The 23789-nt window shown below is 53.6% G+C and overlaps 1 protein-coding gene across 1 annotated transcript in view; it reads right to left on the minus strand.

Annotated features, from left to right (window-relative positions):
* Nucleotides 1-4732: 4732 nt before the first annotated feature.
* llgl1 (LLGL scribble cell polarity complex component 1) overlaps nt 4733-23789 on the minus strand; it is an 81452-nt gene continuing 62395 nt past the window's right edge. The window contains exons 18-23 of the mRNA XM_082965448.1: nt 20224-20296; nt 18827-18938; nt 16366-16421; nt 16104-16239; nt 14457-14524; nt 4733-5008 (exon numbers count right to left, since the gene is read on the minus strand). Coding sequence (XP_082821574.1) covers nt 14461-14524; nt 16104-16239; nt 16366-16421; nt 18827-18938; nt 20224-20296 — 441 coding nt within the window. The 3' untranslated portion in view covers nt 4733-5008; nt 14457-14460. The remainder of the gene's footprint in view (nt 5009-14456; nt 14525-16103; nt 16240-16365; nt 16422-18826; nt 18939-20223; nt 20297-23789) is intronic.

The following is a 23789-nucleotide window of genomic DNA, read 5'->3' on the forward strand; positions in this document are numbered from 1 at the left end:
CATGGCTACGAGTGGTTAGTTAATGAGACGGGCGGAGACAGACCCTCCTCTCTGCTCTGCTACAGTCTTTAATGAGGTCCCTTTAACACAAGAGGTCCCCTGTGGTCCCGTGACCCAAACCACAGAATACTGCTTAGCGTTAACTATGGTGACAGGTTCTCTGATCGTTTGGTAGAACCCGTCTCGTCTCCTCTGGGTCTCAACCTAAAAATATTTCAATTGTTGACTTGTGCCAAGGTCCTCCTCTGTTACCCAGAACACACTGCTTCACCCAGACAGCGTCCCAACAGTCTAAAGCAGCTCGTCTTCTCCTCCTTCTCATCTGAAAGTGTCCTGGTCACCCTGAAAGCTAATTCCCTCATCATATATACTCTTTATACCCGCTTTCACTTGTCCTGTGTTTTTCCTGCGCAGACGAAGGAGGGGTGAGGAGGCGAGAGGAAGAGAAGGGAGGAAGCATCTTCAGACTATTGAGATTCAGCCGGCCTGAATTCCCTCCATTATTCAAACAATTCAGTTAGCGCTCTTGACAGATAGCATTTAGCCAACTGTTAGCTCTAGACAATTAGCTAACCGTTAGCTCTAGACAATAGCTAGCTAACCGTTAGCTCTAGACAGATTAGCTAGCTAACCGTTAGCTCTAGACAGACAGCTAGCTAACCGTTAGCTCTAGACAGAGTTAGCCAACCGTTAGCTCTAGACAGAGTTAGCCAACCGTTAGCTCTTGACAGATAGCATTTAGCTAACCGTTAGCTCTAGACAGATAGCAGTTAGCTCTAGACGGACAGCTAGCTAACCGTTAGCTCTAGACAGACAGCTAGCTAACCGTTAGCTCTAGACAGACAGCATTTAGCTAACCGTTAGCTCTTGACAGATAGCATTTAGCTAACCGTTAGCGCTAGACAGATAGCATTTAGGTAACCGTTAGCTCTAGACAGATAGCATTTAGCTAACCGTTAGCGCTAGACAGATAGCATTTAGCTAACCGTTAGCTTAGCGCTCCAGACTACCTAGAATATAAAATAGCATTTCTCAGACGTATAGAAAACATAGTGTATCTATAGCAACATCATCAATAGAAAAACCTGCATGGTTAGTTCCTTCATGTTAATAACATGTAATACTGGGGAAAGGTAATGCTGTATACTTCACTGTGTTAGGCATCTCTCTACTCAACATTAGGTTATACCTTCATCCCTCTATGTTCACAGTTGAAGGGATGAGAGATGGAGGGAGGGGTAGAGGAGGGGTGGAGGGAGGGATGGAGGGGGATGAAGGGAGGATGAAGGAGGGATGAAGGAGGGATGGAGGGAGGGGTAGAGGAGGGATGAAGGAGGGATGGAGGGATGGAAGGAGGGAGGGAGTAGGGATAGAGGAGGGAGGGATGGAGGGAGGGAAGGAGGGAGGGATAGAGGAGGGATGAAGGGGGATGGAGGGAGGAGGGGTGAGGACGAAGGAGGGGTGAGGAGGCGAGAGGAAGAGAAGGGAGGAAGCATCTTCAGACTATTGAGATTCAGCCGGCCTGAATTCCCTCCATTATTCAAACAATTCAGTTAGTGCTCTTGACAGATAGCATTTAGCCAACTGTTAGCTCTAGACAGACAGTTAGCTAACCGTTATCTCTAGACAATTAGCTAGCTAACCGTTAGCTCTAGACAGACAGCTAGCTAACCGTTAGCTCTAGACAGACAGCTAGCTAACCGTTAGCTCTAGACAGAGTTAGCCAACCGTTAGCTCTTGACAGAGTTAGCCAACCGTTAGCTCTTGACAGATAGCATTTAGCTAACCGTTAGCTCTAGACGGACAGCTAGCTAACCGTTAGCTCTAGACAGACAGCATTTAGCTAACCGTTAGCTCTAGACAGACAGCTAGCTAACCGTTAGCATTTAGCTAACCGTTAGCTCTAGACAGATAGCATTTAGCTAACCGTTAGCGCTAGACAGATAGCATTTAGCTAACCGTTAGCTTAGCGCTCCAGACTACCTAGAATATAAAATAGCATTTCTCAGACGTATAGAAAACATAGTGTATCTATAGCAACATCATCAATAGAAAAACCTGCATGGTTAGTTCCTTCATGTTAATAACATGTAATACTGGGGAAAGGTAATGCTGTATACTTCACTGTGTTAGGCATCTCTCTACTCAACATTAGGTTATACCTTCATCCCTCTATGTTCACAGTTGAAGGGATGAGAGATGGAGGGAGGGGTAGAGGAGGGGTGGAGGGAGGGATGGAGGAGGGATGAAGGGAGGATGAAGGAGGGATGAAGGAGGGATGGAGGGATGGAAGGAGGGAGGGAGTAGGGATAGAGGAGGGATGGATGGGGGAGGGGGAGGGAGGGATAGAGGAGGGATGAGGGGGATGGAGGGAGGAGGGGTGAGGACGAAGGAGGGGTGAGGAGGCGAGAGGAAGAGAAGGGAGGAAGCATCTTCAGACTATTGAGATTCAGCCGGCCTGAATTCCCTCCATTATTCAAACAATTCAGTTAGTGCTCTTGACAGATAGCATTTAGCCAACTGTTAGCTCTAGACAGACAGTTAGCTAACCGTTATCTCTAGACAATTAGCTAGCTAACCGTTAGCTCTAGACAGACAGCTAGCTAACCGTTAGCTCTAGACAGACAGCTAGCTAACCGTTAGCGCTTGACAGAGTTAGCCAACCGTTAGCGCTTGACAGAGTTAGCCAACCGTTAGCGCTTGACAGATAGCATTTAGCTAACCGTTAGCTCTAGACAGACAGCTAGCTAACCGTTAGCTCTAGACAGACAGCTAGCTAACCGTTAGCTCTAGACAGACAGCTAGCTAACCGTTAGCTCTAGACAGATAGCATTTAGCTAACCGTTAGCGCTAGACAGATAGCATTTAGCTAACCGTTAGCTTAGCGCTCCAGACTACCTAGAATATAAAATAGCATTTCTCAGACGTATAGAAAACATAGTGTATCTATAGCAACATCATCAATAGAAAAACCTGCATGGTTAGTTCCTTCATGTTAATAACATGTAATACTGGGGAAAGGTAATGCTGTATACTTCACTGTGTTAGGCATCTCTCTACTCAACATTAGGTTATACCTTCATCCCTCTATGTTCACAGTTGAAGGGATGAGAGATGGAGGGAGGGGTAGAGGAGGGGTGGAGGGAGGGATGGAGGAGGGGAGGGGGATGGGAGGGGAGGAGGGATGGGAGGGGGAGGGATGGGGAGGGAGGGGAGGGATGAAGGGGGATGGGGGGAGGGAGGGGAGGGGGTGAGGGGGATGGGGGGGAGGGGGAGGGAGGGGGGTGAGGAGGCGAGAGGAAGAGAAGGGAGGAAGCATCTTCAGACTATTGAGATTCAGCCGGCCTGAATTCCCTCCATTATTCAAACAATTCAGTTAGCGCTCTTGACAGATAGCATTTAGCCAACTGTTAGCTCTAGACAGACAGTTAGCTAACCGTTATCTCTAGACAGATTAGCTAGCTAACCGTTAGCTCTAGACAGACAGCTAGCTAACCGTTAGCTCTAGACAGACAGCTAGCTAACCGTTAGCTCTAGACAGAGTTAGCCAACCGTTAGCTCTTGACAGATAGCATTTAGCTAACCGTTAGCTCTAGACAGATAGCATTTAGCTAACCGTTAGCTCTAGACAGACAGCTAGCTAACCGTTAGCTCTAGACAGACAGCTAGCTAACCGTTAGCATTTAGCTAACCGTTAGCTCTAGACAGATAGCATTTAGCTAACCGTTAGCGCTAGACAGATAGCATTTAGCTAACCGTTAGCTTAGCGCTCCAGACTACCTAGAATATAAAATAGCATTTCTCAGACGTATAGAAAACATAGTGTATCTATAGCAACATCATCAATAGAAAAACCTGCATGGTTAGTTCCTTCATGTTAATAACATGTAATACTGGGGAAAGGTAATGCTGTATACTTCACTGTGTTAGGCATCTCTCTACTCAACATTAGGTTATACCTTCATCCCTCTATGTTCACAGTTGAAGGGATGAGAGATGGAGGGAGGGGTAGAGGAGGGGTGGAGGGAGGGATGGAGGAGGGATGAAGGGAGGATGAAGGAGGGATGAAGGAGGGATGGAGGGAGGGATGGAGGAGGGATGGAGGGAGGGATGAGGAGGGATGAGGGGGATGAAGGAGGGATGGAGGGAGGGGTAGAGGAGGGATGGAGGGAGGGATGAGGAGGGATGAAGGAGGGATGGAGGGAGGGGTAGAGGAGGGGTGGAGGGAGGGATGGAGGGGGGATGAAGGGAGGATGAAGGAGGGAGGAGGGAGAAGGAGGGATGGAGGGAGGGGTAGAGGAGGGATGGAGGGAGGGGTAGAGGAGGGATGGAGGGAGGGATAGAGGAGGGGTGGAGGGAGGGATGGAGGGGGATGAAGGGAGGGATGAGGAGGGATGAAGGAGGGATGGAGGGAGGGGTAGAGGAGGGATGGAGGGAGGGGATGAGGAGGGAGGAGGGAGGGATGGAGGGAGGGTAGAGGAGGGGTGGAGGGAGGGATGGATGGAGGGATGAGGGAGGATGGAGGGAGGGGTAGAGGAGGGATGAGGGAGGGATGGAGGGAGGGGTAGAGGAGGGATGAGGGAGGGGTGGAGGGAGGGATAGAGGAGGGATGGAGGAGGGATGAAGAGGGGATGAAGGAGGGATGAAGGAGGGAGGGAGTAGGGAGGGTGGGATGGAGGGAGTAGGGAGGGATGGAGGGGGGCTGAAGGGAAGGAGGGAGGGATGAAGGGAGGGATGAAGGGAAGGGATGAGGGAGGATGAAGGGAAGGATAGATAGAGGTAGGAGGGAGAAAGAGGAGGGAGGACCAGGTGTAGTGTGTCTCAGCGGTTGGATAACAGTCCATCATGATATCCTTCAGTCCTTTCCTCAGTAGCTGAAGTGGTCACATGGTCAGTCCAACAACCCCAGGACTGGGAGGCCCGTGATGGGGGGGGGGAGGAGAGGAGGAGTAATGGTGGCAGGAGGCATCACATGATGTCTGTCCGTCGTCCAGATCCTCCCACAGACCTGGTGGACAGACAGACAGACATCTATATCCCATCTACAGTAGGTCTGTGTCAGAAACAGGCGCGTCAGTCTGGCCTCGCCGCGTTAGAAACGTGGAGAACCCTGGGGTAGGGGGTATAACGAGGAGAACCCTGGGGTAGGGGAGAACCCTGGGGTAGGGGGGTATAACGAGCGGAACCCTGGGGTAGGGGGGTATAACGAGGAGAACACTGGGGTAGGGGGGTATAACGAGGAGAACCCTGGGGTAGGGGAATATAACGAGGGGAACCCTCGGGTAGGGGGTATAACGAGGGGAACCCTGGGGTAGGGGAGAACCCTGGGGTAGGGGGTATAACGAGGAGAACCCTGGGGTGGGGGGTATAACGAGGGGAACCCTGGGGTAGGGGGTATAACGAGGGGAACCCTGGGGTAGGGGAGAACCCTGGGGTAGGGGGTATAACGAGGGGAACCCTGGGGTAGGGGGGTATAACGAGGAGAACCCTGGGGTAGGGGGGTATAACGAGGAGAACCCTGGGGTAGGGGGGTATAACGAGGAGAACCCTGGGGTAGGGGGGTATAACGAGGGGAACCCTGGGGTAGGGGGAAGAACGAGGAGAACCCTGGGGTAGGGGGGTATAACGAGGGGAACCCTGGGGTAGGGGAGAACCCTGGGGCAGGGGAGAACCCTGGGGTAGGGGGTATAACGAGGAGAACCCTGGGGTAGGGGGTATAACAAGGAGAACCCTGGGGTAGGGGGTATAACGAGGAGAACCCTGGGGTAGGGGGGTATAACGAGGAGAACCCTGGGGTAGAAGGGTATAACGAGGGGAACCCTGGGGTAGGGGGGATAACGAGGAGAACCCTGGGGTAGGGGGTATAACGAGGGGAACCCTGGGGTAGGGGGGTATAACGAGGAGAATCCTGGGGTAGGGGGTATAACGAGGAGAACCCTGGGGTAGGGGGTATAACGAGGAGAACCCTGGGGTAGGGGGGTATAACGAGGGGAACCCTGGGGTAGGGGGTATAACGAGGGGAACCCTGGGGTAGGAGGTATAACGAGGAGAACCCTGGGGTAGGGGGGTATAACGAGGGGACCCTGGGGTAGGGGGGTATAACGAGGAGAACCCTGGGGTAGGGGGGTATAACGAGGAGAACTCTGGGGTAGGGGGGTATAACGAGGAGAACCCTGGGGTAGGGGGGTATAACGAGGGGAACCCTGGGGTAGTGGGGATAACGAGGAGAACCCTGGGGTAGGGGGTATAACGAGGGGAACCCTGGGGTAGGGGGGTATAACGAGGGGAACCCTGGGGTAGGGGGGTATAACGAGGAGAACCCTGGGGTAGGGGGTATAACGAGGAGAACCCTGGGGTAGGGGGTAAAACGAGGAGAACCCTGGGGTAGGGGGGTATAACGAGGGGAACCCTGGGGTAGGGGGTATAACGAGGAGAACCCTGGGGTAGGGGGTATAACGAGGGGAACCCTGGGGTAGGGGGTATAACGAGGAGAACCCTGGGGTAGGGGGTATAACGAGGAGAACCCTGGGGTAGGGGGTATAACGAGGAGAACCCTGGGGTAGGGGGGTATAACGAGGGGAACCCTGGGGTAGGGGGTATAACGAGGAGAACCCTGGGGTAGGGGGTATAACGAGGGGAACCCTGGGGTAGGGGGTATAACGAGGGGAACCCTGGGGTAGGGGGTATAACGAGGAGAACCCTGGGGTAGGGGGGTATAACGAGGGGAACCCTGGGGTAGGGGGTATAACGAGGAGAACCCTGGGGTAGGGGGTATAACGAGGGGAACCCTGGGGTAGGGGGTATAACGAGGAGAACCCTGGGGTAGGGGGTATAACGAGGGGAACCCTGGGGTAGGGGGGTATAACGACGAGAACCCTGGGGTAGGGGAGAACCCTGGGGTAGGGGTATAACGAGGAGAACCCTGGGGTAGGGGGTTATAACGAGGGGAACCCTGGGGTAGGGGGTATAACGAGGGGTACCCTGGGGTAGTAGGTATAACGAGGAGAACCCTGGGGTAGGGGGGTATAACGAGGGGAACCCTGGGGTAGGGGGTATAACGAGGGTAACCCTGGGGTAGGGGGGTAGAACGAGGAGAACCCTGGGGTAGGGAGTATAACGAGGAGAACCCTGGGGTAGGGGAGAACCCTGGGGTAGGGGGTATAACGAGGAGAACCCTGGGGTAGGGGGTATAACGAGGAGAACCCTGGGGTAGGGGGGTATAACGAGGAGAACCCTGGGGTAGGGGGTATAACGAGGAGAACCCTGGGGTAGGGGGGTATAACGAGGAGAACCCTGGGGTAGGGGGTATAACGAGGAGAACCCTGGGGTAGGGGGTATAACGAGGAGAACCCTGGGGTAGGGGGGTATAACGAGGGGAACCCTGGGGTAGGGGGTATAACGAGGGGAACCCTGGGGTAGGAGGTATAACGAGGGGAACCCTGGGGTAGGGGGGTATAACGAGGGGACCCTGGGGTAGGGGGGTATAACGAGGGGAACCCTGGGGTAGGGGGGTATAACGAGGAGAACCCTGGGGTAGGGGGGTATAACGAGGAGAACCCTGGGGTAGGGGGTATAACGAGGGGAACCCTGGGGTAGGGGTGTATAACGAGGAGAACCCTGGGGTAGGGGGTATAACGAGGGGAACCCTGGGGTAGGGGAGAACCCTGGGGTAGGGGGTATAACGAGGAGAACCCTGGGGTAGGGGATATAACGAGGAGAACCCTGGGGTAGGGGGTATAACGAGGGGAACCCTGGGGTAGGGGGAATAACGAGGAGAACCCTGGGGTAGGGGGTATAACGAGGGGAACCCTGGGGTAGGGGGTATAACGAGGGGAACCCTGGGGTAGGGGGTATAACGAGGGGAACCTTGGGGTAGGGGGAATTACGAGGGGAACCCTGGGGTAGGGGGTATTACGAGGGGAACCCTGGGGTAGGGGGTATAACGAGGAGAACCCTGGGGTAGGGGGTATAACGAGGGGAACCCTGGGGTAGGGGGGTATAACGACGAGAACCCTGGGGTAGGGGAGAACCCTGGGGTAGGGGGTATAACGAGGAGAACCCTGGGGTAGGGGGTTATAACGAGGGGAACCCTGGGGTAGGGGGTATAACGAGGGGAACCCTGGGGTAGGAGGTATAACGAGGAGAACCCTGGGGTAGGGGGGTATAACGAGGGGAACCCTGGGGTAGGGGGTATAACGAGGGTAACCCTGGGGTAGGGGGGTAGAACGAGGAGAACCCTGGGGTAGGGGGTATAACGAGGAGAACCCTGGGGTAGGGGAGAACCCTGGGGTAGGGGAAATAACGAGGGGAACCCTGGGGTAGGGGGGTATAACGAGGAGAACCCTGGGGTAGGGGGGTTAACGTGGAGAATCCTGGGGTAGGGGGGTTAACGTGGAGAACCCTGGGGTAGGGGGGATAACGAGGGGAACCCTGGGGTAGGGGGGATAACGAGGAGAACCCTGGGGTAGGGGGTATAACGAGGGGAACCCTGGGGTAGGGGAGAACCCTGGGGTAGGGGGTACAACGAGGGGAACCCTGGGGTAGGAGTATTAACGAGGGGAACCCTGGGGTAGGGGGGTATAACGAGGGGAACCCTGGGGTAGGGGGTATAACGAGGGGAACCCTGGGGTAGGGGGTAAAACGAGGAGAACCCTGGGGTAGGGGGGTATAACGAGGAGAACCCTGGGGTAGGGGAGAACCCTGGGGTAGGGGGTATAACGAGGGGAACCCTGGGGTAGGGGAGAACCCTGGGGTAGGGGGTATAACGAGGAGAACCCTGGGGTAGGGGATATAACGAGGAGAACCCTGGGGTAGGGGAGAACCCTGGGGTAGGGGGTATAACGAGGGGAACCCTGGGGTAGGGGGAATAACGAGGAGAACCCTGGGGTAGGGGGTATAACGAGGGGAACCCTGGGGTAGGGGGTATAACGAGGGGAACCCTGGGGTAGGGGGTATAACGAGGGGAACCTTGGGGTAGGGGGAATTACGAGGGGAACCCTGGGGTAGGGGGTATTACGAGGGGAACCCTGGGGTAGGGGGTATAACGAGGACAACCCTGGGGTAGGGGGGTATAACGAGGAGAACCCTGGGGTAGGGGGGGATAACGAGGGGAACCCTGGGGTAGGGGGGTATAACGAGGAGAACCCTGGGGTAGGGGGGTATAACGAGGGGAACCCTGGGGTAGGGGGTATAACGAGGGGACCCTGGGGTAGGGGGTATAACGAGGAGAACCCTGGGTTAGGGGGTATAACGAGGGGAACCCTGGGGTAGGGGGGTATAACGAGGGGAACCCTGGGGTAGGGGGTATAACGAGGAGAACCCTGGGGTAGGAGGGTATAACGAGGAGAACCCTGGGGTAGGGGGTATAACGAGGAGAACCCTGGGGTAGGGGGGTATAACGAGGGGGACCCTGGGGTAGGGGGGTATAACGAGGAGAACCCTGGGGTAGGGGAGAACCCTGGGGTAGGGGGTATAACGAGGAGAACCCTGGGGTAGGGGGTATAACGAGGGGAACCCTGGGGAACCCTGGGGTAGGGGGGTATAACGAGGGGAACCCTGGGGTAGGGGAGAACCCTGGGGTAGGGGGTATAACGAGGGGAACCCTGGGGTAGGGGGGATAACGAGGGGAACCCTGGGGTAGGGGGGATAACGAGGGGAACCCTGGGGTAGGGGGTATAACGAGGAGAACCCTGGGGTAGGGGGTATAACGAGGGGAACTCTGGGGTAGGGGGTATAACGAGGGGAACCCTGGGGTAGGGGGTTATAACGAGGGGAACCCTGGGGTAGGGGGGTATAACGAGGAGAACCCTGGGGTAGGGGAGAACCCTGGGGTAGGGGGTATAACGAGGGGAACCCTGGGGTAGGAGGTATAACGAGGAGAACCCTGGGGTAGGGGGGTATAACGAGGAGAACCCTGGGGTAGGGTAGAGAACCCTGGGGTAGGGGGTATAACGAGGGGAACCCTGGGGTAGGGGGTATAACGAGGGGAACCCTGGGGTAGGGGGTATAACGAGGGGAACCCTGGGGTAGGGGGTATAACGAGGGGAATCCTGGGGTAGGGGGGAACCCTGGGGTAGGGGGTATAACGAGGGGAACCCTGGGGTAGGGGGTATAACGAGGAGAACCCTGGGGTAGGGGGGTATAACGAGGGGAACCCTGGGGTAGGGGGGGATAACGAGGGGAACCCTGGGGTAGGGGGGTATAACGAGGAGAACCCTGGGGTAGGGGGGTATAACGAGGGGAACCCTGGGGTAGGGGGGTATAACGAGGAGAACCCTGGGGTAGGGGGGTATAACGAGGGGAACCCTGGGGTAGGGGGTATAACGAGGGGAACCCTGGGGTAGGGGGTATAACGAGGAGAACCCTGGGTTAGGGGGTATAACGAGGGGAACCCTGGGGTAGGGGGTATAACGAGGGGAACCCTGGGGTAGGGGGGTATAACGAGGGGAACCCTGGGGTAGGGGGGTATAACGAGGAGAACCCTGGGGTAGGGGAGAACCCTGGGGTAGGGGGTATAACGAGGAGAACCCTGGGGTAGGGGGGTATAACGAGGAAAACCCTGGGGTAGGGGAGAACCCTGGGGTAGGGGGTATAACGAGGGGAACCCTGGGGTAGGGGTGTATAACGAGGAGAACCCTGGGGTAGGGGGTATAACGAGGAGAACCCTGGGGTAGGGGGTATAACGAGGGGAACCCTGGGTTAGGGGAGAACCCTGGGGTAGGGGGTATAACGAGGGGAACCCTGGGGTAGGGGGTATAACGAGGGGAACCCTGGGGTAGGGGGGTATAACGACGAGATCCCTGGGGTAGGGGAGAACCCTGGGGTAGGGGGAATATAACGAGGAGAACCCTGGGGTAGGGGGGTATAACGAGGGGAACCCTGGGGTAGGGGAGAACCCTGGGGTAGGGGGTATAACGAGGGGAACCCTGGGGTAGGGGGGTATAACGATGAGAACCCTGGGGTAGGGGGGTATAACGAGGAGAACCCTGGGGTAGGGGGGAACCCTGGGGTAGGGGAGAACCCTGGGGTAGGGGAGAACCCTGGGGTAGGGGGTATAACGAGGAGAACCCTGGGGTGGGGGGTATAACGAGGGGAACCCTGGGGTAGGGGGTATAACGAGGAGAACCCTGGGATAGGAGGGTATAACGAGGAGAACCCTGGGGTAGGGGGTATAACGAGGAGAACCCTGGGGTAGGGGTATAACGAGGGGAACCCTGGGGTAGGGGGTATAACGAGGGGAACCCTGGGGTAGGGGAGAACCCTGGGGTAGGGGGTATAACGACGAGAACCCTGGGGTAGGGGGGTATAACGAGGAGAACCCTGGGGTAGGGGAGAACCCTGGGGTAGGGGGTATAACGAGGGGAACCCTGGGGTAGGGGGGTATAACGATGAGAACCCTGGGGTAGGGGGGTATAACGAGGAGAACCCTGGGGTAGGGGGGTATAACGAGGAGAACCCTGGGGTAGGGGGGTATAACGAGGGGAACCCTGGGGTAGGGGGAATAACGAGGAGAACCCTGGGGTAGGGGGTATAACGAGGAGAACCCTGGGGTAGGGGGTATAACGAGGGGAACCCTGGGGTAGGGGGTATAACGAGGAGAACCCTGGGGTAGGGGGTATAACGAGGAGAACCCTGGGGTAGGGGGGCGGGAGAACCCTGGGGTAGGGGGGTATAACGAGGAGAACCCTGGGGTAGGGGGGTATAACGAGGAGAACCCTGGGGTAGGGGAGAACCCTGGGGTAGGGGGTATAACGAGGAGAACCCTGGGGTAGGGGGGCGAGGGAACCCTGGGGTAGGGGGTATAACGAGGGGAACCCTGGGGTAGGGGGTATAACGAGGGGAACCCTGGGGTAGGGGGGTATAACGACGAGAACCCTGGGGTAGGGGAGAACCCTGGGGTAGGGGGTATAACGAGGAGAACCCTGGGGTAGGGGGGTATAACGAGGGGAACCCTGGGGTAGGGGGTATAACGAGGGGTACCCTGGGGTAGTAGGTATAACGAGGAGAACCCTGGGGTAGGGGGGTATAACGAGGGGAACCCTGGGGTAGGGGGTATAACGAGGGTAACCCTGGGGTAGGGGGGTAGAACGAGGAGAACCCTGGGGTAGGGGGTATAACGAGGAGAACCCTGGGGTAGGGGAGAACCCTGGGGTAGGGGGTATAACGAGGGGAACCCTGGGATAGGGGGGTATAACGAGGAGAACCCTGGGGTAGGGGGGTTAACGTGGAGAACCCTGGGGTAGGGGGGTTAACGTGGAGAACCCTGGGGTAGGGGGGATAACGAGGGGAACCCTGGGGTAGGGGGGATAACGAGGAGAACCTTGGGGTAGGGGGTATAACGAGGGGAACCCTGGGGTAGGGGAGAACCCTGGGGTAGGGGGTACAACGAGGGGAACCCTGGGGTAGGGGTATTAACGAGGGGATCCCTGGGGTAGGGGGGTATAACGAGGGGAACCCTGGGGTAGGGGGTATAACGAGGGGAACCCTGGGGTAGGGGGTAGAACGAGGAGAACCCTGGGGTAGGGGGGTATAACGAGGAGAACCCTGGGGTAGGGGAGAACCCTGGGGTAGGGGGTATAACGAGGGGAACCCTGGGGTAGGGGAGAACCCTGGGGTAGGGGGTATAACAAGGAGAACCCTGGGGTAGGGGATATAACGAGGAGAACCCTGGGGTAGGGGAGAACCCTGGGGTAGGGGGTATAACGAGGGGAACCCTGGGGTAGGGGGTATAACGAGGAGAACCCTGGGGTAGGGGGTATAACGACGAGATCCCTGGGGTAGGGGAGAACCCTGGGGTAGGGGGTATAACGAGGAGAACCCTGGGGTAGGGGGGTATAACGAGGGGAACCCTGGGGTAGGGGGTATAACGAGGGGAACCCTGGGGTAGGAGGTATAACGAGGAGAACCCTGGGGTAGGGGGTATAACAAGGAGAACCCTGGGGTAGGGGGGTATAACGAGGGGAACCCTGGGGTAGGGGGGTATAACGAGGAGAACCCTGGGGTAGGGGGTATAACGAGGAGAACCCTGGGGTAGGGGGGTATAACGAGGAGAACCTTTGGGTAGGGGGTATAACGAGGAGAACCCTGGGGTAGGGGGGTATAACGAGGAGAACCCTGGGGTAGGGGGTATAACGAGGGGAACCCTGGGGTAGGGGGGTATAACGACGAGAACCCTGGGGTAGGGGGGTATAACGACGAGAACCCTGGGGTAGGGGGTATAACGAGGGGAACCCTGGGGTAGGGGGGTATAACGAGGGGAACCCTGGGGTAGGGGAGAACCCTGGGGTAGGGGGTATAACGAGGGGAACCCTGGGGTAGGGGGTATAACGAGGGGAACCCTGGGGTAGGGGGTATAACGAGGAGAACCCTGGGGTAGGGGGTATAACGAGGGGAACCCTGGGGTAGGAGGTATAACGAGGGGAACCCTGGGGTAGGGGGTTATAACGAGGGGAACCCTGGGGTAGGGGGGTATAACGAGGAGAACCCTGGGGTAGGGGAGAACCCTGGGGTAGGGGGTATAACGAGGAGAACCCTGGGGTAGGGGGGTATAACGAGGAGAACCCTGGGGTAGGGGAGAACCCTGGGGTAGGGGGTATAACGAGGGGAACCCTGGGGTAGGGGGTATAACGAGGGGAACCCTGGGGTAGGGGGTATAACGAGGGGAACCCTGGGGTAGGGGGTATAACGAGGGGAACCCTGGGGTAGGGGGGAACCCTGGGGTAGGGGGTATAACGAGGAGAACCCTGGGGTAGGGGGTATAACGAGGGGAACCCTGGGGTAGCGGGGTATAACGAGGAGAACCCTGGGGTAGGGGGGTATAACGAGGGGAACCCTGGGGTAGGGGGGTATAACGAGGAGAACCCTGGGGTAGGGGGGTATAACGAGGAGAACCCTGGGGTAGGGCGTATAACGAGGGGAACCCTGGGGTAGGGGGGATAACGAGGGGAACCCTGGGGTAGGGGGGTATAACGAGGAGAACCCTGGGGTAGGGGGGGATAACGAGGGGAACCCTGGGGTAGGGGGTATAACGAGGAGAACCCTGGGGTAGGGGGTATAACGAGGAGAACCCTGGGGTAGGGGGGTATAACGAGGAGAACCCTGGGGTAGGGGGGTATAACGAGGAGAACCCTGGGGTAGGGGGGTATAACGAGGAGAACCCTGGGGTAGGGGGGTATAACGAGGGGAACCCTGGGGTAGGGGGGTATAACGAGGAGAACCCTGGGGTAGGGCGTATAACGAGGGGAACCCTGGGGTAGGGGGGTATAACGAGGGGAACCCTGGGGTAGGGGGTATAACGTGTGTGTGTATAGTCAGTGTGTGTGTGTAGTGTATAGTGTGTGTGTGTGTGTGTGTGTGTTCTCTGTGTGTGTGTGTGTGTCTCTGTGTGTGTGTGTGTGTGTGTGTGTGTGTGTGTGTGTGTGTCTGTGTGTGTGTGTGTGTGTGTGTAGTGTAGTTACCTGTTCAGGTGATGAGGATTCCATCCTCTGTGATGTTCCTCAAGTTATTCTCTACCTCGTCCACGGTACTACACACACACACACACACACACACACACACACACACACAGAGACACACACACACACACACACACACACACACACACACACACACACAGAGACACACACACAGAGACACACACACACACACACACACACAGAGACACACACACACACACACACACACAGACACACACACACACACACAGAGACACACACACACACACACACACACACACACAGAGACACACAGAGACACACACACACACACACACACACAGAGACACACACACACACACACACACACACACACACACACACAGAGACACACACAGAGACACACACACACACACAGAGAGACACACAGAGACACACACACACACACACACACACACACACACACACACACACACACACACACAGAGACACACACAGAGACACACACACACACACAGAGACACACACAGAGACACACACAGACACACACACACACACACACACACAGAGACACACACAGAGACACACACACACACGTGTAAATCAGACGTCGACGTGTTCGTGTTAACGTGTCTGGGTGTGTCCCGGCCCATTTTCCAAAAACCCAGGGGTCCATACTTACGACTATTATAAAACGTTTAAGCATCAGCTGCTAGCTGTTCCCATTACATAACCTGGCACATTTAGCCCTATGCTAGCTGTTCCCATTACATAACCTGGTACATTTAGCCCTATGCTAGCTGTTCCCATTACATAACCTGGCACATTTAGCCCTATGCTAGCTGTTCCCATTACATAACCTGGCACATTTAGCCCTACGCTAGCTGTTCCCGTTACATAACCTGGCACATTTAGCCCTACGCTAGCTGTTCCCATTACATAACCTGGCACATTTAGCCCTACGCTAGCTGTTTCCGTTACATAACGTGGCACATTTAGCCCTATGCTAGCTGTTGCCGTTACATAACCTGGTACATTTAGCCCTATGCTAGCTGTTCCCATTACATAACCTGGCACATTTAGCCCTACGCTAGCTGTTCCCATTACATAACCTGGCACATTTAGCCCTATGCTAGCTGTTCCCATTACATAACCTGGCACATTTAGCCCTATGCTAGCTGTTCCCGTTACATAACCTGGCACATTTAGCCCTATGCTAGCTGTTCCCATTACATAACCTGGTACATTTAGCCCTACGCTAGCTGTTCCCATTACATAACCTGGTACATTTAGCCCTACGCTAGCTGTTCCCATTACATAACCTGGCACATTTAGCCCTACGCTAGCTGTTCCCATTACATAACCTGGCACATTTAGCCCTATGCTAGCTGTTCCCATTACATAACCTGGCACATTTAGCCCAATGCTAGCTGTTCCCATTACATAACCTGGCACATTTAGCCCTATGCTAGCTGTTCCCGTTACATAACCTGGCACATTTAGCCCTACGCTAGCTGTTCCCATTACATAACCTGTTGACGTAACACGTTAATGTAACTAAGTCTCTGGATGAGAACGTCTGTTAAATGACGTAAAACACGTTAATGTGACTAAGTCTCTGGATGAGAACGTCTGTTAAATGACGTAAAACACGTAAATGTCATATCTTACGTGATGAAGTCCCTGACGTCCTCTACTGTGAGTTCTCCGGTAGTGTCCAGGCTGAGGTCAGCCATGCTGAGGGGGGAGTCCAGAGGGGAGGGGGGAGGTGAGGAGGACAGGCCACACTGGGGGTCCTCGGTTAACCCTGGGGGGGGGGGGGGGCAGGGGTTAGAGGTCAGACTGAGGTCATGTGAAAGGGGGGGATTGGTTAACAGCAGGGCTAGTAAACTGTTAGCAGAAGGACCGATGTGAGAATCGTTCTCCACGTTACCTTCAGCCTGGTTCCGGTGAGTTCCGTTGGCCCGGAGAGGCACGGCTGCGTCGTCGCTACGGAGACAGAGAACAGCATCAGAGCAGTAGCTCACTGTCGTTGTTGTCGATACCTGGGTAACAACTTCCTGTGAAAGTTTATATATCGTGGGGGGTAAACTTCCTGTAAAGTTTATATATCGTGGGGGGTAAACATCCTGTGAAAGTTTATATATCGTGGGGGGTAAACTTCCTGTGAAAGTTTATATATCGTGGGGGTAAACTTCCTGTGAAAGTTTATATATCGTGGGGGGGTAAACTTCCTGTGAAAGTTTATATATCGTGGGGGGTAAACTTCCTGTGAAGTTTATATATCGTGGGGGTAAACATCCTGTGAAGTTTATATATCGTGGGGGTAAACTTCCTGTTTAGTTTATATATCGTGGGGGGTAAACTTCCTGTTTAGTTTATATATCGTGGGGGTAAACTTCCTGTGAAGTTTATATATCGTGGGGGTAAACTTCCTGTAAAGTTTATATATCGTGGGGGTAAACTTCCTGTGAAAGTTTATATATCGTGGGGGGTAAACTTCCTGTGAAGTTTATATATCGTGGGGGGTAAACTTCCTTTAATGTGTTGGGCTTTTCTGTATAAACACAACTTTTCACCTGATAAATGTTTTATTTATGGGATAACGGGTCGATTTTACATAGAAACAAGATGTAATTGGTTCCTGGAAAAACATTGTCCTTGTCAGCCAATTATTTAGCATTAGTTGGAATCTATTTAACGCGGAGATAATTTACGGCAAGCAAGGAATATGACACTGTTTATTAAAAGTTTATATACCTAGCGGGATAAAATCTTTACTTCAGAATATAATTTTGTAATATATCTCTGATTGTAACCGATATCCAGGTGAATTTAGCATAGGTTTAACTAGATAAGAAATTCCAACAATTGTTTATTAAGGGATATTTTCGACAGGAAAGTCTGTTCCCCTCTGCGATATTTTGTTGGGCTTCATCGGTTTTTGATGATGTAAAAACGAGCGCCGTGCTCGGATCACTTCACACAGATTCACGGCTTGATTTCTAAATACAGACCTGGTGGACTAGAAACTGAATCTATTGAACAATTATTTTTAATATTTTTGTAATTGTTTACATAGTGAGGTGTTCTGGACTGGATGTAAAACTAATATATATATATATCTATCTATCTTGGCCACAAAAATACATACAACCGTTGAAATATCTTAAGTTTAACATATTATTTTTACTACACACTGATTCCAATTGATTTTACACAAATCAAAATTTATCAAAATTTATGAAGAACAAAAAAAAAAAAGGCTATTTTTTTTTTTTTTATTTTTTTTTTAAATCTGATTCGGAAAACAATTTAGAATCATTAAACCGTATGCAAAACAAACAAAAAAAAATGTCAAATAAATGTTAATAAATAAATAAATGTATTTGCTACACGTCTGTATTTGATATAATGTATTATTTATATTATTATTATTATTATTTTTAAAAGTATATTCCTTATTTGTTTGTGGAATCTGATGTTGGGAGATTAATTTGGGGGGAAGGCCCTTTCCTGTTTCAGCATGACAACGCCCCCCTTTGTGCGCGAGGTCCATACAGAAATGGTTTGTCGAGATCATTGTGGAAGAACTTGACTGGACCTTCACAGAGCCCTGACCTCAACCCCATCGAACACCTTTTGGATGAATTGGAACGCCGACTGCGAGCCAGGACCTAATCGCCCCAACATCAGCGCCCGACCTCACTAATGTTCTTGTGGCTGAATGGAAGCAAGTCCCCCTCAGCAATGTTCCAACATCTAGTGGAAAGCCTTCACAGAAGAGTGGAGGCTGTTATAGCAGCAAAGGGGGGGACCAACTCCATATTAATGCCTTCCCTGAAGAGTGGAGGCTGTTATAGCAGCAAAGGGGGGACCAACTCCATATTAATGACTTCCCTGAAGAGAGGAGGCTGTTATAGCAGCAAAGGGGGGACCAACTCCATATTAACACAGGAGGTGTGAGGACAAGAGAGGACAGGAGGAGTGAGGACAGGAGAGGACAGGAGGTGTGAGGACAGGAGGTGTGAGGACAGGAGGTGTGAGGACAGGAGAGGACAGGAGGTGTGAGGACAGGAGAGGACAGGAGGTGTGAGGACGGGAGAGGACGGGAGGTGTGAGGACAGGAAGTGTGAGGACAGGAGAGGACAGGAGGTGTGAGGACGGGAGAGGACGGGAGGTGTGAGGACAGGACGTGTGAGGACAGGAGAGGACAGGAGGTGTGAGGACGGGAGAGGACGGGAGGTGTGAGGACAGGAGGTGTGAGGACAGGAGAGGACAGGAGAGGACAGGAGGTGTGAGGACAGGAGGTGTGAGGACAGGAGGTGTGAGGACGGGAGAGGCCAGGAGTTGTGAGGACGGGAGAGGACGGGAGAGGACGTTAGTGTAGTGACCTGATGATTTGGTCCAGCGGTCGCTCCAGCTCCACAGCACACAGAGGTTCAGTGATGACTTTAGCTGACAGGGAGAAACGCTGGTACTCTGATGGAGAGATCAGGTAGAACCCTGCACACACACAGAGAGACATCAGGTAGAACCATACACACACAGAGAGAGATCAGGTAGAACCCTACACACACACAGAGAGACATCAGGTAGAACCCTGCACACACAGAGAGAGATCAGGTAGAACCCTACACACACAGAGAGAGATCAGGTAGAACCCTGCACACACAGAGAGAGATCAGGTAGAACCCTACACACACAGAGAGAGATCAGGTAGAACCCTGCACACACACACAGAGAGAGATCAGGTAGAACCCTGCACACACACAGAGAGAGATCAGGTAGAACCCTACACACACACAGAGAGAGATCAGGTAGAACCCTACACACACACAGAGAGAGATCAGGTAGAACCCTACACACACACAGAGAGAGATCAGGTAGAACCATACACACACAGAGAGAGATCAGGTAGAACCATACACACACAGAGAGAGATCAGGTAGAACCATACACACACAGAGAGAGATCAGGTAGAACCCTACACACACAGAGAGAGATCAGGTAGAACCCTACACACACACAGAGAGATCAGGTAGAACCCTACACACACGGAGAGATCAGGTAGAACCCTACACACACAGAGAGATCAGGTAGAACCCTACACACACAGAGAGACATCAGGTAGAACCCTGCACACACAGAGAGAGATCAGGTAGAACCCTACACACACAGAGAGAGATCAGGTAGAACCCTACACACACAGAGAGACATCAGGTAGAACCCTGCACACACAGAGAGAGATCAGGTAGAACCCTACACACACAGAGAGAGATCAGGTAGAACCCTACACACACAGAGAGATCAGGTAGAACCCTACACACACAGAGAGACATCAGGTAGAACCCTGCACACACAGAGAGAGATCAGGTAGAACCCTACACACACAGAGAGAGATCAGGTAGAACCCTGCACACACAGAGAGAGATCAGGTAGAACCCTACACACACAGAGAGACAGACGGAAACAATATTGCTGTGTGTGTTTTGCAGTGTGTGTGTTTTGCAGTGTGTGTGTGTGTGTGTGTGTGTGTGTGTGTGTGTTTTGCAGTGTGTGTGTGTGTGTGTGTGTTTTGCAGTGTGTGTGTGTGTGTTTTGCAGTGTGTGTGTGTGTGTTTTGCAGTGTGTGTGTGTGTGTGTGTGTGTGTGTGTGTGTGTGTGTGTGTGTGTGTGTGTGTGTGTGTGTGTGTGTGTGTGTGTTTTGCAGTGTGTGTGTGTGTGTGTGTGTGTGTGTGTTTTGCAGTGTGTGTGTGTGTGTGTGGTAGTGTGTGTGTGCGCGTTCTCACCCTGGCCGTTCTTGGTGAAGACACAGGAAGCGATGCCGCTGATGTCCTCTTTACGGATACAGTCATAACGCACCTACAGACAGACGGAGGTTAACGTTTTAGTGACAGGGGGAAGTATTCGGAAATTCGGATGAATGACGTGCCCAATTTAAACTGCCTGCTACTCAGGCCCAGAAGGTAGGATATACATATTATTAGTAGATTTGGATAGAAAACACCCTGAAGTTTCTAAAACTGTTTGAATGATGTCTGTGAGTATAACAGAACTCATATGACAGGCAAAAACCTGACACAAAAATCCAACCAGGAAGTGAGTTGTAGTTCTATCTAATCCCTATTCAAACTACAGTGTCTGTGGGGTCACGTTGCACTTCCTAAGGCTTCCATTGGCTGTCAACAGCCTTTAGAAGCATGTTTCATCCTTCTCCTGTTACTGGGCAGAGAATAGGGAGCTCAGTCAATCAGTGGACTGCCTGTGACCAGTGAGTTGTTTACTGCGCGGGCACACTGGCACGCCTCTCCTCCTTTTTCCCCTCTGTAATGAATACGCTATTGTCCGTTTGGAATATTATCGATGTTTTACGTTAAAAAGACCCTAAAGATTGATTGTAAACATCGTTTGACATGTTTCTACGAACGTTAATGGAACTTTTTTGACTTTTCGTCTCTGGTACTGCGCTCGCGCGTTATGCCTTTGGATAAGCGACCTGAACGCGCAAACAAAACGGAGGTATTTGGACATAAATATGGATTATTTAGAACAAAAACAACATTTCTTGTGGAAGTGGGAGTCCTGGGAGTGTATTCCGACGAAGATCAGCAAAGGTAAGAGAATATTTATAATAGTAATTCTGAGTTTAGTTGACTCCAGAACTTGGCGGGTAACTGTATAGCTCACCGTGATGGCTGATCTCTGTAATCAGAATATTGAACAATGTGCTTTCTCCGTAAAGCTATTTTAAAATCTGACACAGCGGTTGCATTAAGGAGAAGTGCTAACTTCATAACGTTGCAACGTATGAGAGTAGTTTGAGGCCACACCGGAGTGGTGGGAACACTGCATCCGCGCCAGATGGGGTTTTGGTTGCTTTTCGGCCCAGAGTGTCTGGCCTGGGCTCTGGGACGCAGGAGGCAGCGAGTTGCACACCGCGGAGCACACACACACACACACACACTGCAACACACACACACACACACACACACACACACACACACACACACACACACACACACACACACACACACAGCAACACACACACACACTGCAACACACACACACACACACTGCAACACACACACAGCACTGCCAACACACACACACACACACACACACACTGCAACACACACACACACACACACACACTGCAACACACACACACACACACACACACACACACACACACTGCAACACACACACACACACACACACACACACACACACACACACACACACACTGCAACACACACACACACACACACACACACACACACACTGCAACACACACAGCACACACACACACACACACTGCAACACACACACACACACACACACACACACACACACACACAGCAACACACACACACACTGCAACACACACACACACACACACACACACACACACACACACACACACAGCAACACACACACACACACACACTGCAACACACACACACACTGCAACACACACACACACACACACACACACTGCACACACACACTGCAACACACACTGCAACACACACACACACTGCAACACACACACAGACCCCCCCCCCCTACCTGTGGTCGTAGGACAGGTACATTAAACAGGTGAAGATCTCCCAGGTTAGTCAGACCCCCCCCCCCCCTACCTGTGGTCGTAGGACAGGTACATTAAACAGGTGAAGATCTCCCAGGTTAGTCAGACCCCCCCCCCCCCCCCCTACCTGTGGTCGTAGGACAGGTACATTAAACAGGTGAAGGTCTCCCAGGTTAGTCAGACCCCCCCCCCCCCCTACCTGTGGTCGTAGGACAGGTACATTAAACAGGTGAAGGTCTCCCAGGTTAGTCAGACCCCCCCCCCCCCTACCTGTGGTCGTAGGACAGGTACATTAAACAGGTGAAGATCTCCCAGGTTAGTCAGACCCCCCCCCCCCCTACCTGTGGTCGTAGGACAGGTACATTAAACAGGTGAAGGTCTCCCAGGTTAGTCAGACCCCCCCCCCCCTACCTGTGGTCGTAGGACAGGTACATTAAACAGGTGAAGATCTCCCAGGTTAGTCAGACCCCCCCCCCCCCCCTACCTGTGGTCGTAGGACAGGTACATTAAACAGGTGAAGGTCTCCCAGGTTAGTCAGACCCCCCCCCCCCCCCTACCTGTGGTCGTAGGACAGGTACATTAAACAGGTGAAGGTCTCCCAGGTTAGTCAGACCCCCCCCCCCCCCCCTACCTGTGGTCGTAGGACAGGTACATTAAACAGGTGAAGATCTCCCAGGTTAGTCAGACCCCCCCCCCCCCCTACCTGTGGTCGTAGGACAGGTACATTAAACAGGTGAAGTCTCCCAGGTTAGTCAGACCCCCCCCCCCCCCTACCTGTGGTCGTAGGACAGGTACATTAAACAGGTGAGTCTCCCAGGTTAGTCAGACCCCCCCCCCCCCCCCTCCCTACCTGTGGTCGTAGGACAGGTACATTAAACAGGTGAAGGTCTCCCAGGTTAGTCAGACCCCCCCCCCCCCCCTACCTGTGGTCGTAGGACAGGTACATTAAACAGGTGAAGATCTCCCAGGTTAGTCAGACCCCCCCCCCCCCCCTACCTGTGGTCGTAGGACAGGTACATTAAACAGGTGAAGATCTCCCAGGTTAGTCAGACCCCCCCCCCCCCCTACCTGTGGTCGTAGGACAGGTACATTAAACAGGTGAAGATCTCCCAGGTTAGTCAGACCCCCCCCCCCCCCCTACCTGTGGTCGTAGGACAGGTACATTAAACAGGTGAAGATCTCCCAGGTTAGTCAGACCCCCCCCCCCCCTACCTGTGGTCGTAGGACAGGTACATTAAACAGGTGAAGGTCTCCCAGGTTAGTCAGACCCCCCCCCCCCCCTACCTGTGGTCGTAGGACAGGTACATTAAACAGGTGAAGGTCTCCCAGGTTAGTCAGACCCCCCCCCCCCCCTACCTGTGGTCGTAGGACAGGTACATTAAACAGGTGAAGATCTCCCAGGTTAGTCAGACCCCCCCCCCCCCCCTACCTGTGGTCGTAGGACAGGTACATTAAACAGGTGAAGGTCTCCCAGGTTAGTCAGACCCCCCCCCCCCCCCCCCCTACCTGTGGTCGTAGGACAGGTACATTAAACAGGTGAAGATCTCCCAGGTTAGTCAGACCCCCCCCCCCCCCCCCTACCTGTGGTCGTAGGACAGGTACATTAAACAGGTGAAGGTCTCCCAGGTTAGTCAGACCCCCCCCCCCCCTACCTGTGGTCGTAGGACAGGTACATTAAACAGGTGAAGATCTCCCAGGTTAGTCAGACCCCCCCCCCCCCCTACCTGTGGTCGTAGGACAGGTACATTAAACAGGTGGTCTCCCAGG

This window comes from Salmo salar, chromosome 18 (genome assembly GCF_965601325.2).
Source record: "Salmo salar chromosome 18, fSalSal1, whole genome shotgun sequence".
NCBI classification, from domain to species: domain Eukaryota; kingdom Metazoa; phylum Chordata; class Actinopteri; order Salmoniformes; family Salmonidae; genus Salmo; species Salmo salar.